Source organism: Betta splendens, chromosome 14 (assembly GCF_900634795.4).
Source record: "Betta splendens chromosome 14, fBetSpl5.4, whole genome shotgun sequence".
NCBI lineage: Eukaryota > Metazoa > Chordata > Actinopteri > Anabantiformes > Osphronemidae > Betta > Betta splendens.
Genome location: NC_040894.2, coordinates 5,087,566 through 5,104,207, shown reverse-complemented (window position 1 = coordinate 5,104,207; position 16,642 = coordinate 5,087,566). Strand labels below are relative to the sequence as shown.

The window sequence follows — 16,642 nt, the reverse complement described above, 5'->3', positions numbered from 1 at the left end:
GTCAGCAAATTAGAATTACATTTACCTGCAAAAAAACATATGAAAATCTTGAGTGTACGCTTGGTTTTCCATGAAGGTGGAGTTATTTAGAAACAATTAAATCAGTACTGATCATCTGGCAGGACACATAGTTAATAATGAAAGAACGGTATGTGAGTTCAAGGACTTTATCTTGGAAATGGAAAGTAACCTGCAATGTACTAGCTGGTCCCTAATGCAGTTACCCCCAGACAGAAACAGATACCACACATCTCTGCAGGGTCTAATTGTAGCTGTTGGTGCCCCTTTTTTCTCCTTGTGTTGTGTGTGCGTGTGTGCATGTGTTTTTGTCTCTGGTCATTTTGTGTATTTTGTGAAATACTTCATGAGTCACATTTTGAAGCATGAGCGAGGTGGACAATGTTTTAGCCTCACTCCACATGGCTGGAGTTTCTTTCCAACTCAAACAGTGACATTCACCACTGCTGCTTTTAAGCCAATTTTTAATCATCATTAACCACTTTTCCAGACTTTTACAGGAGTTTGATTTCTAATGAACTTCAACTGCATCTTCTCCCTCTGATTGCGTCACATGCTCTCATTCTTGTTCGATTTGAGGAAAATGCCACAACTTGAAGGGGATATCCAACATTAAGAAGCAGTGCGTGATTTGTCTACAGCTGATACGTAACCGCTACAAACAGTCGCATTGGCAGGTGGTGTTGTACAGTATGAGATATGTGGATGCCCACTTCTTTTTAGTTGGTTTATCAACATGTTCACCTTATGGCTGTTTAATGCCCCCCCCCCCCACACAATTGTATGGGCTACATTTATTTACAGAAGCAGCACATGTGGAGTATTAACCAGGCTCAGACAGCATCTCTTTTCTGTGTACAGGTCTGTGTCATTAATCACAACATTTAATTAATTCAATTTTAACAAAACCTATTTTACATTTTACTAACAATATTGAAATGTACAAAAAAAAGACTGCAAAAAAGACACATGAATATAAGGTGGAGAAGAATAATATTCTTAGTATCTGGATGTAGTTTTTCATATTTTTACACTAAAGCTCTGGACTTAAAGATTAGCACATTTCTTAGCACATTTTAACTCAGTGTTGTTTAGCTTTAGACCTTCTAAGACATCTGTAGCAAAGAAACCTGAACATGGCCACCGTAGACAGCAGCAGTAGAGTCACTGCAGCCAGCAGCAGTAGTACTACATCTAGACAGTAGTACGAGTACCAGGGCATCTTATACGCCTCGGTGCGCAGATGTGCAGCTCCTTTGTGGCGCATCACGTATTCCACCCAGAACACGGCCTGATCCATGGGCGCTACTGGCTGGTCTCTGTGCAAATCAGACAGTCTTTGCATGTTCTGTCTGTAGCTGTCTTGATGGAGCACTTCCATCAGACTCTGCTCAAAACTCTGGCTAATCTCATTTAGCTGGAGGATCTTTCCTGCTCCTCTCTCCTGCAAACGCAGCAGGTTGTCATACTGGTCAAAGAACAAGGGTATGCCGAGAACAGGCACACCGTAGTAAATGGCCTCCTGGACTCCATTGGTTCCTCCATGAGCTACAAAGACCTTGGTCAGTGGGTGGCCCAGAAGGTCCTTCTGTGGCATCCAGTCCACCAGCAGAATGTTGTTGCCTAAAGTAGAGGGTCGTTTCCCTTTGTGCCTCCATATCACCTGATCACAAAACAAGCAGATGTGTTGTTATTTGGCCAATTGTCAAATGTTTTGGTAGATGTAGAGAAAGCCAGCATTACCTTCTGAGGCATCTTGGCAAAAACGTTAGCGATCGCATCTGTGACCTCTTTTGGCAAATCATTAACCAAGGTTCCCAGACTCATGACGATCACTCCGTGCTCCCCAGCGCCCTGAACAAAGTCCTCCAGCTCTGCTGGCAGAGGTTGGGCTGGTTTGCACTGGAACCCTCCTATGTAGACAACGTTTGGCATCGTGGGCCGAGGGAAGTCAAACACAAAGTCTGACCTGAACAACCAAATGTCTGCTTCCTGAAGAAGTGAGATGATGTCACATCCACCCTCAATGTATTTTTCGCAGACTGCAGTATAGTGTGGCCCTATCATGACCCTCTGCTGCAATAAAATAATGCTGTAAAATAGAAAGTTCTTGACCCTTTGCATGAAGTTCATTTTGTCTGTAAAGCCTGATCCTGGAACTGGGATATAGGATAGTGGTGAGGGAGCGATGGCAAACTGGCCGTCTCCACTGGTGATCCACCGAACATTGAGAACTATGGGCAATTTTAGATACTTGGCTAGTACAACACCTGGAGCTATGGCTGGATCAGTAAGAACAAGGTCAAACTGGGAGTCTCTCAGAATTTGAAAGTTTGAATGTTCGAACAATTGAACAAGAGCATCACACCACAATAAATGGGCATCTGAAAGTAAAAGAAGGAAATCCTTCGTAATTTTAAAGAAGGCCATCGTTGAAGCCTCCCCCAGCAGCACCTGAACAGAAAATCATTTAAAGACAGTGGGATTAAAGGAAAAACTGTTATCTAAAACAAATAAAAACATGCTTTACCCTTAAATGCTCACTGAGGAATGTCCCAAACACGTCCTCCATGCCTTGTTCCATGTGAAGAGTGACAGATGTGTAGAGATGAGACTTCTCTGGGATGTACCAGCTGGTGGAGGCCCTGATCACAGTGATGCTGTGGTCTCTGGCATGAAGCTCCTCTAGCAGGACTTTCATATTGATCCAGTGGCTTCCGTCTAATGGGAAAACCAGAATGTTCCCTCCATCGCAGAGTGGTGGGAAGGAAATGAGACAAACGATGAAGAGGGCAAACGTTCTGTGAATATGAGGAGGTGTCATGATTCCTACATGTAGGGTGATGGAGAAACAAAGTGGAGTCTTAGATTACAAGTTATCGAGATGACTTGTCAAAATGTTACAGCTACAATTATGTGATGTAGCACAACCCTCAAAAGAAAAGTCTTGATTTCAGTAATTGTAAACTACTGGGTTTAAATCAATGATTCTTGTGGGTCGGGGTCTAAAAGTAGCTTGTGAACCTGCTTTCAATGTGTCACTTTGCCAGGCTTTTTTTTAATGTGTGTCACCTATTTACACTCCTCAACTGTACAGTAGGTTGTGATGCCCTGTAAAACTAACTGACATGGGGGGGGTTGATTAACTTAGAGAACCTATCAAATCGTCTTATAGACAGGTTGCCTTAAGGAGCTGTGGGAACTGAGAGAAGTATAGTTTTTTTCTAGTTTTAAACTACCTATTTGGTAGTTGGACACGCTCACATTAGCAACATAGGCTAACGCTACTCCCAACTTCTAGGATTAATTATGGACACCCCAGCTCCTTGCGGTAGCTCCTTTCGGCCGTGGCAGCCTCGTCTTCCTCCATATGGTCTAGCTCACCTGGCTCATACAAGTAACCACGAATATCAGACTGTGCTAACACACTGTACAACTGGCTACCTTGCAAATATTCGATAGCAGAACCAATTAAATATTAGTGCTGTAGGTGTATGCAAGGATAAACAAAGGCGGAGAGAGCCGTAGCACCATGGCAGGATGGCTCTGCCTCCCTCTCTGGCTGGCCCCGCCCCCTCTCAGCCTGACCATTGCTGGGGCAGGTACAGGGGAAACCAGAAAGCACTAGTTTTAGTCTGTGGGCACACGACCATCCGCCAGGGAAGCTGAGAATGCCATGTTTTACATCATAGCTGCTGTGGTGGAAATTTCCCATAAAGAGGCAGATGACAGAGTGTCACAGCTCATGTCATTTAGCCACTGCACTCAGTCGTTTCCGGTTTTATTTTGTCACCACTTCCTGTCTCAGTCATTGTTAGTTTCAGTCAGCCTTGCTTCCGATTCTAATCTACTCACCTGCCTGTCATTTAGTCATCATCACTTAGTATTTAAGCACCACCTCTAAGCCCAGCACCTTGCCAGATTGTCTCGTTGTGTTATAGCCAGCAGTCCAGCATTCATTCCCGTGTTGTCTCGTTACCGATCCTGTTTTCCTGACCTTGCTTTCCGCCTCACCTGTGATACCGCCTTGCCGTAAGTCCGACCGAAGCCTGTCTTTTGACCACCGTTTGCCAGATCCTTGCCTGTACTGAAACCCGCCGTCTTTGTGTACCGACCCTTGCCTGCCTGACCACGAGCTCGAATAAACCCTGTTGTTCACTGAGCCTTGTCTCCGCTGTGCGTGTGGGTCCGCTACCTAGAGCGCCGTGACACAGAGTTGTCTTTTGTGTGATTTATTATAAAAATAAAGGAAAATAAAAATAATAGAGAAAGCAAATCATAAACATGTATGCTGATTGTGCACATTAACAAACCAAAAACCAGCTGGGGAGATTAGTGCACACACCACGAAGGTGTGATGCAAAGAGCCCATGATCCTCAAGTTGCTTCTGCCTTTTAACCCCTCTGTCCGACTACGTTGGAACGTCTGTGTAGGCCAATCAGACTGCATGCACCATCTCATCCCTGTCGCTGTGTGTGATGTTTACATTCTCACACCTGCAACACTGGCGTCTGGCTATCAGAGAGGCAGGAGCGCTAAGTCTCAACAGACAGAGAGACACAACTCCCTGGCCTTGGGTTTAGGAGCTAGAGTCCAGAGTCTATCAGGCAAAGACAACTATTGAACAATCTAGGTGAAATGCCAAATACATAAAACAAAAGTAAGAGAAAACATAAAATATTAATTGCAGAACATAAGTTATAAATCATATAATAACTGCATAGAATAAAGAAGAAACCATTTTTCCTATTAAACTGCCCTACCGACCCTATGAAGATAAATAAAAAAGAATATCTCTGCATAGAAATTATGGAGGAATTTGAGTGTCCCTTCACTCTTAAATACTCCCCAACATGTTTTTGGTCAACCCTCATTGGAAATTAGTGAAGTGTTCCTTCAAGGGGCGATGAGGGGACCCAAAACTAGACAAGTTGAGACAACTGATTTCGATCACTGATGAAATCTTTGCCTCCACAATTAGATACAGTTTACTTTAGTAAAAATGTTTCATACTGATTACGATCTACTAAGAATCTTTACAGTATTTTCATGTTTCACGATGGATTTGGGTGTAAACGAAACGTTTGATGGGTTTTATTTTCTTTTTGTCTTACCTGACTTCTTTGTTGGTCCTACAGTTTTCCTCTTTCCTTTGTTGCTTGTTTTCTAGACTTCTTTTCATTTAGTGCAAATGTAAAGACTCCAGTGTAAAAGTCCAACTTCTATTAGCAGCACTCAGACCTGCTGTGGATTAACGACTTAGTCTGGTCTTGGCAGCTGGGCTGTAATAAAGTGACCCATGACTGCAAAACATAATTCACAAACACAGTGACGCGATTTGTGTTAGTGTATGCAAATGCATTTAGAAGACAAGTGAAGAATTGACTGTACCATAAATGAATTTCACACACTGATAAAGAAATACGATACATCATCAACAACATAACATACACACAATTCACTCACCCTTAGTGAAGCGTGTCACTGGTAGAGCTGCCCTGTGCAGACTTTCAGTATAAAAGAGTCATTGCATGTTTGAGTCCTGAGGTTGAGACTGATTGCTGAGTGCTTTTTCAAATCAATAGGTGATAAGCAGCGTTATCGCATGAAAATGTGCTGCTATAAATAAATAAATAAATATATGGCCTAAAAAGTATTTTTTAAAATAATTATATGAGATTGTGGTGTTTCAACACTGCTTGTACACCCTGCTTTTGCTAAACCTAAAAACAATACTGGCATTGTACAAACCTCACTTTTCACATTTCAGCTCATCCAAACTTATAAATGATTGATTTCTGGAGTCTAAGTGGTGTTGAAACACAAATGACCTGTGCTCTATAAAGTGGCTAAACACTTTTTATCAGGCCACTTGCCTGTAAACTTTGTTACATGTGGCCATTAAACTCCGATTCTGATTCTGATTCTGATCAGTGTTACATGTGAGGGGATGCTTTGTGTTTTGACTGATAGTGAACATGACCTAGTCTGTCTGGTGACCTGCTATTTGCTGCCACAGCCCTAGAAATACTGGCAAAAGTGCCTGACTTCCGTTAGGCCACTTGCTTGTAAACTCTGTTAGAAAAAGATCAGTGTTACATGTGAGGTGATATTATGCAGAGATGTTATTTTATTTTGACATCCACTTTCTGCTGTTCAGTCGTTCATTCATATTTACCTTCACCGGTCAGTGCTTGGTTTTCACTTGTCTTGTCTTCTCCCATCTTCATTGTGCATTTGTCTGATTGTTTGTTACCTCAGGTGACCCTCAGTCTGCTTTGTATTTTGACTGATAGTGAACATGACCCAGTCTGACTGGTGACCTGCCGTTTGCTGTCTCAAACCTAAAAACCTGGCAAATGGAAATGGACAAGACTCCACAAATTTGTTATTTCAGTAATTTTATTTGTACTGTATATTACAATAATCTTTTAATCTTCACAAAAAAACAAACATCTGTTTAACACACAGTAGCATGATTTTAAACCAATTTTTATTCAGTGTTGTTTAGCTTTAGGCTTTCTAAGACATCTGTAGCACAGAAACCTGAACATGGTCACCGTAGACAGCAGCAGTAGAGTCACTGCAGCCAGCAGCAGTAGTACTACATCTAGACAGTAGTACGAGTACCAGGGCATCTTATACGCCTCGGTGCGCAGATGTGCAGCTCCTTTGTGGCGCATCACGTATTCCACCCAGAACACGGCCTGATCCATTGGTGCTACTGGCTGGTCTCTGTGCAAGTCAGACAGTCTTTGCATGTTCTGTCTGTAGCTGTCCTGATGAAGCACTTCCATCAGACTCTGCTCAAAGCACTGGCTAATCTCACTCAGATGGAGGATCTTTCCTGCTCCTCTCTGCTGCAAACGCAGCAGGTTGTCATACTGGTCAAAGAACAAGGGAATGCCGAGAACAGGCACACCGTAGTAAATGGCCTCCTGGACTCCATTGGTTCCTCCATGAGCTACAAAGACCTTGGTCAGTGGGTGGCCCAGAAGGTCCTTCTGTGGCATCCAGTCCACCAGCAGAGTGTTGTTGCCTAAAGTAGAGGGTCGTTTCCCTTTGTACCTCCAAATCACCTGATCACAAAACAAGCGGATGTGTTGTTATTTGGCCAAATGTCAAATGTTTTGGTAGATGTACAGAAAGCCAACGTTACCTTCTGAGGCATCTTGGCAAAAACGCTGGCAATCGCATCCGACACCTCTTTTGGCAAATCATAAACCAAAGTTCCCAGAGTCATGATGATCACTCCGTGCTCCCCAGCGCCCTGAACAAAGTCCTCCAGCTCTACTGGCAGAGGTTGGGCTGGTTTGCACTGGAACCCTCCTATGTAGACAATGTTTGGCATTGTGGGCCGAGGGAAGTCAAACACAAAGTCTGACCTGAACAACCAAATGTCTGCTTCCTGAAGAAGTGAGATGATGTCACATCCACCCTCAATGTATTTTTCACAAATGGCATCATAATGTGGCCCTATTAACCTCTGCTGCAGCAATGCAATGCTGTAAAAAAACACATTTCTGACCCTCTCTATAAAATTCATTTTGTCTGTTAGGCCTGATCTTGGAACTGGGATATAGGATAGTGGTGAAGGAGCAATAGCGAAGTGGCCTTCTCCACCGGTGATCCACCGAACATTAAAGACCAGTGGAAGTTCAAGATACTTGGCTAGTATGACCCCTGGAGCTATGGCTGGATCAGTAAGAACAAGGTCAAATTGGGAATCCCTCAAACTTTTGACCATAGTTGGGTCATCAAGGGTTTGAGCAAGGTAATCACACATCAATAAATGCAACTGAGAAAACGCAGAAACGAAACCCAATGTGATTTTGAAGAAGGTAAATGCTGAAGCTCCTTCCACCTGTGCCTGAAATATAAAATGGGAATTAGCAGTTGTGATTAATATTTAGATTTGTATTTTTACATTTATAATTTATACAAATTAAAGCACACCAACAATTACCGACAAAGACATACCTTAATATGTTTCTGGAGATACTGTATAAAAAAAGGTTCAACTTTTTTGTCCAGTTCGATTGTAATAGATTTGTAGAGAGGAGACTTTTCTTTGATATACAAGCTTGTGGAAGCCCTGATCACAGTGATGTTATGTCCTCTGGCATGAAGTTCTTCTATCAGGACTTTCATATTGATCCAGTGGCTTCCGTCTACTGGGTACACTAGTATGTTCCCACCATCGCACGGTGGCGTGAATGAGATCAGACATAAACTGAGGAATACACATATTCCCCACCCACAATTCAATGGTGAGATTCCTGAAATAGAGGAGAAATAAATAAAGTTTTATAAAACACCACAGTTAATTATTTCGACCTTTTTAATATCTCAATGATTTCATCATTTAAATTATAATCTGTGTTGATGGTTGACTTTAAAGTATGTGTGCCAGAATCTGGAGGAACAATTGAAAAGCACAATTATAGTAGCTTTAACTCTAGCTCAGGTTTTCATAATAGGTGACGATTTGGGGTATAATATCATGTAGTAGTATTCTGTAGTAAATATGACACTTTTAAAATAAAGGGACTTTTTATATTAATACAAACTGTTAATTCACACAGACAAACTGTCATTGCAACCAGTTTATAGCGTTCCTGCATTTTACTCACCCATGTTTAACAGCGGCCAAAGTAATTGTTCCTGTAGACTAACAGGTCGTCTGAAGGTAATTGGTCTCTTTTGAGGTAAACAAATTACCTACAGCACCTGTTATAGAAATGTATGACTTTATATTCTGAAAATAACATGGTTGGCATAGATCCAGCATTTTGATCATGTGTTGTGCTTAGTTTCCAGTCTTATTTTGGTATTTCCTGTCTTGTTTGCCTTAGTTCTTGTTTACTTACCTGGTCATGTGTCCCCACTTGCTGTTTTATTTTGGCACCACTTCCGGTTTTGTTCTGTTCTGCTTAGTTCCAGCCTGTTCACCACCTGCATTACGTTAATCATTAGTTGGTTACTTATACTTCTGCACTTACCCCCTCGTTTTGCCAGATTGTTACTTCATTTCTGTGTGTCTACTTGCCAGCATTCACCCAAGTAAGTCATCCATGTACCGACCCTGGATCGCGTTTCTGCTCCCTGTCTGTACTGTTTCTCACTTTGAACCTTGCCTAGACACCGACTACTACTGCCTGACCCCTGTCTGTATCGTTGCCTTCATCCTGCTGCTCTTTGTACCGACCTTGGCCTGCCTGACCATGATAGGTATTAAATCCTCTACATTCAAGATCTGTCTGTGCTGTGCGTTTGGGTCCCTCACCGTGTTGATTCCTGACAATGGTACTGTTTTAAAATTTCTGCAGGTTGTATTTACTAGTTGTACACTGATAGTTTGTTTATGCTGATGTTTAAGTAACAGTGTATGAGTCAATTCTGTTGCACATGTACATACTGTACTCTACATTGTACTGCACATCCTGCTGTATGTAGCCCCAAGCTAGTACTGTATAAGCCTTTTAAGTGTTCTACGTATTGTATTAGTGTTGTGTGTATTTATGTTCTATAATGTTTTTTGTAAAGCACTGTGTGAATACGTGGCTGTAGTGTGTACAACCTACGTTGTGTTAATTTTGTTATGGAGATTGGAGAATTAAGTGCCCCCTCTGGATGCTGTGACGGTGATTGGCTGAGGGGCGGGAGCAGAGAGGTGAAGGTGACCGAGAAACGGGGGAAATGGACGTGAAAAGCAGAAGTGGGTAGTCGCCCCAGTGTAATACTCCCTAAAGAGTGTTTATAGGCTGAAAGAATGACTAAGGCGCTGACTCAGCGAAGTTTGCCTGACGACATGGATGCGTCCAACGTAGAAGAACGCCTGTTGCACGCAATTAGCCGCCGAGGCTAGCTGGCTAGAGTCTCTAGTAGAACCTAATAACCGGTGCGTCGGGCAGCTCCGACGCAGAAGGAGGGGGGAAGCCGACGTGTGACAGCCCCGATGCCGCCAAAGAGGGGCGGTAGACTTCGCTTCACGGGGCGGGCTGAGCTTAGCGGGTCGTCGGCAGTTAGCGGCGAGCTAACTGCTAACTGGCTGTCAGTTAGAAGTTAGCGGCGAGCTAACTGCTAACTGGCTGTCAGTTAGATCGTTTTGTTGGAGAGGACGGTTCTTTGGAAACCGGTGACTACAGACTGGACGGGTTGTGAGTACTTTCTCTATCAGGCCTGCAACGGGGATATATGCAGGGCACTACTCTTTTTTTTGCATTTATTACATTGACTGCAAATTATTTTTATGCTACTTTACATTCATGTTTACTCTTATCTTATTGGCTTTGTACATGTACCTTGCACAATGAAAAAATTAATTCTAATATAATGTTAGGAAATTGAGAAACGCATACTATAACTACTGTAGATGAATGGCCTTTATTGCATCTATAATCCATAATCAATCACTGCCATTCACTTTGTCAAAAGTGAGGACTATCTATCCCTGAATTGTTTCATTTATTGTATTTTTAATCTTTTATGCAGGTGAAATGTTTGTCTTTTCGCAAACTAAATGAATGAGTCGCGTGTCCTACGTAGCAAAAAATTTACTCAAGTAAGAATGAGGAAGCACATGTGCAACATGCTGTCACACATTAGTACATACCACAGTTCTGATCAGGTAATCGTGGCTGTCTGGTTACTTTGCTGATGTTTTTATGCTGCTAATTATTTTTTTGCAGTTTCTTCTAGAGTCCATGCTATTGCTGTAATACTTTTCCGTTCTCCCAGATCTTGTTTGGGTGCTTTGGTTGTACTAGTTTCCTTGAATACAGTCATTGTGCATTTTTTAACCAGTCTGCTGGGTCTTAGTGCCTGGTATATTAATTTTTCTATTACTTTGGACCTTATCAGTGATCAGCACCATACACCCATAGAATAGTTTGATAGTTAAGGGTGTTCGGTCAGAGCTTTGCTCCCCATCAGCTTTTATGGTTCTATTTCTTATTTTCTAGGTGTTTCCTTTATTTTGGTTAATTGTAAGGTCTAACTTTGTTTAATAGCAAACTGTAAACAATGGTCACATTACTAGGAGTGACATTAATCATAACATTAATTTAAATTATCACCAGTCTCCTTATTATTTGCATCCTTTGAGTTCTTATAATGCAGTATGTTGTTGTAAACAAGTCAAGGTGTTACTGTAAGTACTGGAGTTTCAGTTACAGAAGAATCTGTGTACAGGACCATATATGTACAGTACATGCGCAAAATCATTAATCACAAAATTATAAAATTTTAACAAAAACAATTTTAAATTAATTCAGCTTCAGAAAATGACACTGAAATGTTAAAGACTGTTGTGCAAAAAACACGAATATAAGCAGAATGATAGTATCGACAGTTTTTCATATTTTTACACTAAGGAGCTTTAAACATAAAGATTGATGTTAATGGAAATGACAATAATGAAAATTAGATGAGATTAAACAGCACTAATAATTCTCCAAAGATTGAATGCAGAATATTGAATCGGAGCATGTTTCTTAGCACATTTTAATTCAGTGTTGTTTAGCTTTAGACTTTCTAAGACATCTGTAGCACAGAAACCTGAACATGGCCACCGTAGACAGCAGCAGTAGAGTCACTGTAGCCAGCAGCAGTAGTACTACATCTAGACAGTAGTACGAGTACCAGGGCATCTTATACGCCTCGGTGCGCAGGTGTGCAGCTCCTCTGTGGCGCATCACGTATTCCACCCAGAACACGGCCTGATCCATGGGCGCTACTGGCTGGTCTCTGTGCAAATCAGACAGTCTTTGCATGTTCTGTCTGTAGCTGTCCTGATGGAGTACTTCCATCAGACTCTGCTCAAAACTCTGGCTAATCTCATTTAGCTGGAGGATCTTTCCTGCTCCTCTCTGCTGCAAACGCAGCAGGTTGTCATACTGGTCAAAGAACAAGGGTATGCCGAGAACAGGCACACCGTGGTAAATGGCCTCCTGGACTCCATTGGTTCCTCCATGAGCTACAAAGACCTTGGTCAGTGGGTGGCCCAGAAGGTCCTTCTGTGGCATCCAGTCCACCAGCAGAGTATTGTTGCCTAAAGTAGAGGGTCGTTTCCCTTTGTGCCTCCATATCACCTGATCACAACACAAACAGGTGTGTTTGTTATCTCACCAAATGTCAAAGGTTTTGGTAGATGTACAGAAAGCCAGCGTTACCTTCTGAGGCATCTTGGCAAAAACGTTAGCGATCGTATCTGTGACCTCTTTTGGCAAAGCATCAACATAGGTTCCTAGAGTCATGACGATCACTCCGTGCTCCCCAGCACCCTGAACAAAGTCCTCCAGCTCTGCTGGCAGAGGTTGGGCTGGCTTGCACTGGAACCCTCCTATGTAGACAACGTTTGGCATCGTGGGCCGAGGGAAGTCAAACACAAAGTCTGACCTGAACAACCAAATGTCTGCTTCCTGAAGAAGCGAGATGATGTCACATCCACCCTCAATGTATTTTTCACAGACTGCAGTATAGTGTGGCCCTGTGATGAACCTCTGCTGCAATACAATAATGCTGTAAAATAGGAAGTTCTTGACCCTTTGCATGAAGTTCATTTTGTCCGTAAAGCCTGATCCTGGAACTGGGATATAGGATAGTGGAGAAGGAGCGATGGCAAACTGGCCGTCTCCACTGGTGATCCACCGAACATTGAGAACTATTGGCAATTTTAGATACTTGGCTAGTACAACCCCTGAAGCTATTCCTGGATCAGTAAGAACAAGGTCAAACTGGGAGTCCCTCAGTATTTTCATTGTTTTTGTATCTTCAAACAACTGAACAAGAGCGTCACACCACAATAAATGGACCTGTGAAAGTAAAAAATTGAAATCCTTGGTGATTTTAAAGAAGGACAACGTTGAAACCTCTCCCAGCAGCACCTGAAAAGAAATTGATTAAGTAACAGTGGAAGTGGAGGATAAATGTCCACCGGCAACTAAAACATATAGTACCCTGAAGTGATGCTCAAGGAATGTTCCAAGCATGTCCTCCAAGCCTTGTTCCATGTGAAGTGTGACAGATGTGTAGAGATGAGACTTCTCTGGGATGTACCAGCTGGTTGAGGCCCTGATCACAGTGATGCTGTGGCCTCTGGTATGAAGTTCTTCTAGAAGGACTTTCATATTTATCCAGTGGCTTCCTTCTAATGGGAAAACCAGAATGTTCCCTCCATCGCATGGCGGTGTGAAGGAAATGAGACAAAGGATGAAGAGAGCAAACGTTCCGTGAATATGAGGTGTCATGGATCCTACATGTAGGGTGGTGGAGAAACAAAGTGGCTTAATAAATCTTAGGTTACATGTTAATGAGGTGACTTGTCAAAATCTCAACTACAGTCTTATTCACCACATCTCATATCATTAGCTGATACTGTAGCTGAATATAGATTTGTCAGCTGCAGTTAAGTGATGTAGAACAAGCCTCAAAAGAAAAGTCTTGATTTATTCATGCATTCTCTACCCCTTATTTGCACATGGGTGGTGCTGGAGCCTATGGGCAAGAGGGTGGGTACACCCTGGTCAGGACGTTAGTCAATCGCAACACACAGACAGACAACCATTCACATACACTGGCGGCAATTCAGAGAGACCAGTCAATCAAATGCATGTTTTTGGACGGGTGGTGCGGTGGGTAGCACTGTCGCCTCACAGTTAGAAGGTCCTGGGTTCGATTCCCGGAGGCAAACCGGGTCTGGAGTTTGCATGTTTTCTCAAGGTTCTCCGGCTACCTCCCACGGTCCAAAAACATGCGTTAGGTTGATTGGTTGTTTGTGTATGTTTGTATATATGTGGTGGACCTCCTGTGATGGACTGGCGAACCTAGCCGCGACCCCACGTACAGGATCAAGCGGAATAGAAGATGGATGTTTTTGCAAAACTCCACACAGAAATGCACCCGGTCCGGGAATCACACCCAGGCCCTTCTCACTGTGACGCGACAGTGCTTCCCAATGCAACAACTTGGCACCCATAGTCTTGATTTAAGTAAATGTAAACTGCTGGGTTTAGATTATGGTTAATTCTAAACAATTAGATACTTTGTTTTAGTAAAAATGGTTCTAAATTGTAAAAACGCATATACATACTGCGTTTTTTATATATGTCTAAAGAAATTACATCTGCTCCTGAATATGAGTAGAAAAATCTACCGAGACTGTTTGACCTAATGCCAAGTAAAACCTGTTTATTTTCATGGATAGCTTTTAAAACCTAAAGGAACTATATAAATATTACCAAATAAAAATTACATAATACTAACTCAGCATTAATAAAAAAAAGCTTTATACAGTACTAATTTATTGTCTCTGTGTTACGTTGTTAGAAATATTTGTGTACCTTCAATTTCTCAATCACTTCAGGATTATTTATAATGTTTCACATGGATTTGTGTGTAAATTCAAAGTTTGAAAGGTTTTATTTATTTTTTTGTTTCACCTGACTCCTTTCTTGGTCAAAGGTTGTGTCTCTGTCCCCCCCCCCCAACATGTACAGTTTTCCTTTTTCCTCAGTGTCAAATACAGACTTCAGTGTAAAAGTCCAACTGCCTCTAGCAGCACTTAGACCTGCTGTAGATTGACAACTTAGCCTAGTCTGGGCAGTAGGGCTGTAATAAGGTGGCCCATGAGTGTAAAACATGATTGATGAGTGGTGATAACATTTGTGTTGCTGTATGTAAATGCATTTGAAAACAGAGTAAAGAAAGGGCAGTTTCAGCAATTAATAAGTCATTTGACTGATACATGTAACTGACTGCACCATGAATAAATTTCACACACTGATAAAGAAATATGATCCATCATCAACAACATAGCATACACACAATTCACTCACCCATAGTAAAGCGTGTCACTGGTAGAGCTGTCCTGTACAGACTGTCAGTATAAAGGAGTCATTGCATGTTTCAGTCCTGAGGTTAAAGCTGATTGGTGCTTTCCCAAATCAATAAGTTACAAGCAGCGTTATCGCGTGAACTGAAATATGTGTCCTGCGAATAACAGGGAACTTTTTCTCATGATTATATGAGATTGTTGTCTTATACCACTGCTTAGACACCCTGCTTACTTTAAACATAAAAACAATACTGGCATTGTACAAACCTCAGTTTTAGGTCATCTGGTGTAGTAACAGGAGGATATCAGCTCATGTAGACTCATAAATCATTGATTGTTGGAGTCTAAGTGGTGTTGAAACACAAATGACCTGTACTCTATAACGTATATAAACACTTTCCATCAGGCCACTTGCCTGTAAACTTTGTTACAGAGAGATCACCTAGATGGCATCGCAGATGGAGCCACAGCTCTAAGCCCTCTCCGTTTTTAGTGTTTTTACTTAATTTTTTTATTTACTTTACTTTCAGCCACTCACGGCCTCACAGATAACCTACTCCAGAGAGACACTCCTCAGCAAAGAACATTCATCTCCTGGAACTTTTCCTACGGTTTTTACAGAGTTGGAAAGTTTGCGGAGATCCTTTTCGGAGGTGCAGCAGCTCTCAATCGGATCTTCAGGAAGCGTCGATGAGGGAAGCGCACGGGTGCACTCGTCAGACTAAGACAGCGGGGCTCTCGCACACCGCTCCCATCAATACACCTGGCTAACTTGCGCTCCCTGGCTCAATGAGAACATCCCAGACGCAGCGCTACACCTTTCTGGCTTCCATCCGCTCCGCTCGGACTGCGTCAAAGAGCTTTTCGGGAAAAGTAGGGGGCGAAGGCTGCTTCTATATTAACGAAGGTTGGTGCACGGAGGTCACAGTGTTGAAGAAGTTCTGCAGTCCTCACGTGGTGTGCCTCTTTGTCAACTGCCGTCTTACAGAAAGTGGCTGACCACATAACGGACGTGGAAAGAAAACATCCCGACTCCCTGCTCATCATCATGGGTGACTTTAACAAAGTGAAACTGAGCCAGGAACTCCCTAGACAGAGGCAGCATGTGAAGTGTCCCATCAGAGACATGAACACACTGGACCACTGCTACACTGTGTTAAAGGACACCTACCGCTCCGTCCCTCGTGCAGCACTGGGCCTTTCTGACCACTGTCTGCTTAACCTCATCCCAAATTACAAGCAGAAATCCAGAACCTGTAAACCTGTGGTCAGGACGGTGAAAGAGTGGACAGACTGTACGCACATTCCACAACTACAAGCCATGACACCAGACTTAAAGAAGCTGCGCCACACCAAGGAAGAAGCCTACAGGAGTGGTGCAGGCCAGAAACAGACTGACAAAGGAGGTGAAAGCAGCCAAAAGGAGATATGGCGAAAGGCTGCAGAACAGTTTATCAATAAATGGATCTATTGCTGGTTTGAAAAGAACCACTTCACACCTCAGTCACACAATAGGCCCACCTACACCCCCCAACATTCACACCCTACTGTCACCAGACCCCGTACCTGCACTGAAGATCTGTGAAGAAGATGTCGGCCAACTCCTTCAAAGGCAGAACACCAGAAAGGCTCCAGGACCTGACGGTGTTTCCCCAACCTGCCTCATAGTAAGCTGGCACCGATCTTCACCCAGATCTTCAACCGGTCTCTGCAGCTGTCTACACTGACCAAGTGCTTCAGACAGTCCACCATCCTGCCCCTCTCTAAGAAGTCCACCTTCATCAGCC

The 16,642-nt window shown here is 42.7% G+C and overlaps 3 protein-coding genes across 6 annotated transcripts; all 3 read right to left on the bottom strand.

Moving 5' to 3' along the window:
• Positions 1-863: 863 nt before the first annotated feature.
• LOC114869064 (UDP-glucuronosyltransferase 1-2-like) lies at positions 864-6,249 on the bottom strand. 4 transcript variants are annotated; one of them, XM_029172888.3, is made up of 5 exons: positions 5,486-6,249; positions 5,134-5,322; positions 2,549-2,819; positions 1,762-2,472; positions 864-1,681 (listed from the first exon to the last, which is right to left on the bottom strand). In XM_029172888.3, the coding sequence occupies exons 2-5, from the start codon at positions 5,199-5,201 to the stop codon at positions 1,100-1,102; spliced, it is 1,632 nt and encodes a 543-aa protein (XP_029028721.1). In that variant the 5' UTR covers positions 5,202-5,322; positions 5,486-6,249; the 3' UTR covers positions 864-1,099. The 4 variants fall into 4 exon arrangements, with proteins under 4 accessions (XP_029028721.1, XP_029028723.1, XP_029028722.1 ...); XM_029172890.3 differs by lacking the exon at positions 5,486-6,249 and having other exon boundaries at positions 2,549-2,739; positions 5,134-5,276; XM_029172889.3 differs by lacking the exon at positions 5,486-6,249 and having other exon boundaries at positions 2,549-2,847; positions 5,134-5,269.
• A 154-nt stretch (positions 6,250-6,403) lies between these two features.
• Positions 6,404-8,933, bottom strand: LOC114869066 (UDP-glucuronosyltransferase 2A2-like). Its single transcript, XM_029172895.3, has 5 exons — positions 8,890-8,933; positions 8,653-8,749; positions 8,000-8,298; positions 7,179-7,889; positions 6,404-7,098 (listed from the first exon to the last, which is right to left on the bottom strand). The coding sequence occupies exons 2-5, from the start codon at positions 8,654-8,656 to the stop codon at positions 6,517-6,519; spliced, it is 1,596 nt and encodes a 531-aa protein (XP_029028728.1). The 5' UTR covers positions 8,657-8,749; positions 8,890-8,933; the 3' UTR covers positions 6,404-6,516.
• A 2,581-nt stretch (positions 8,934-11,514) lies between these two features.
• Positions 11,515-16,568, bottom strand: LOC114869067 (UDP-glucuronosyltransferase 2C1-like). The gene is made up of 4 exons (XM_029172896.3): positions 14,857-16,568; positions 12,979-13,274; positions 12,193-12,906; positions 11,515-12,111 (listed from the first exon to the last, which is right to left on the bottom strand). Exons 1-4 carry the CDS (start codon positions 14,858-14,860, stop codon positions 11,530-11,532), a joined length of 1,596 nt encoding a protein of 531 aa, XP_029028729.1. The 5' UTR covers positions 14,861-16,568; the 3' UTR covers positions 11,515-11,529.
• Positions 16,569-16,642: the final 74 nt, after the last annotated feature.

What these genes read in the sequence shown, in the direction of transcription:
- LOC114869066 (XM_029172895.3), bottom strand. An exon ending in ATCTCCAGAAACATATTAAG is followed by an intron (nt 7,890 to 7,999) that starts GTATGTCTTTGT and finishes TTTATATTTCAG; the next exon opens with GCACAGGTGGAAGGAGCTTC. An exon ending in TTGCCAAGATGCCTCAGAAG is followed by an intron (nt 7,099 to 7,178) that starts GTAACGTTGGCT and finishes TTTTGTGATCAG; the next exon opens with GTGATTTGGAGGTACAAAGG.
- LOC114869067 (XM_029172896.3), bottom strand. An exon ending in TCCTTGAGCATCACTTCAGG is followed by an intron (nt 12,907 to 12,978) that starts GTACTATATGTT and finishes ATTTCTTTTCAG; the next exon opens with GTGCTGCTGGGAGAGGTTTC. An exon ending in TTGCCAAGATGCCTCAGAAG is followed by an intron (nt 12,112 to 12,192) that starts GTAACGCTGGCT and finishes TGTTGTGATCAG; the next exon opens with GTGATATGGAGGCACAAAGG.
- LOC114869064 (XM_029172888.3), bottom strand. Translation starts at nt 5,201, where the DNA reads ATGAAAAGAAGTCTAGAAAACAAGCAACAAAGGAAAGAGGAAAACTGT. An exon ending in AGGACCAACAAAGAAGTCAG is followed by an intron (nt 2,820 to 5,133) that starts GTAAGACAAAAA and finishes TCATATTCACAG; the next exon opens with AACGTTTGCCCTCTTCATCG. An exon ending in TTGCCAAGATGCCTCAGAAG is followed by an intron (nt 1,682 to 1,761) that starts GTAATGCTGGCT and finishes TTTTGTGATCAG; the next exon opens with GTGATATGGAGGCACAAAGG.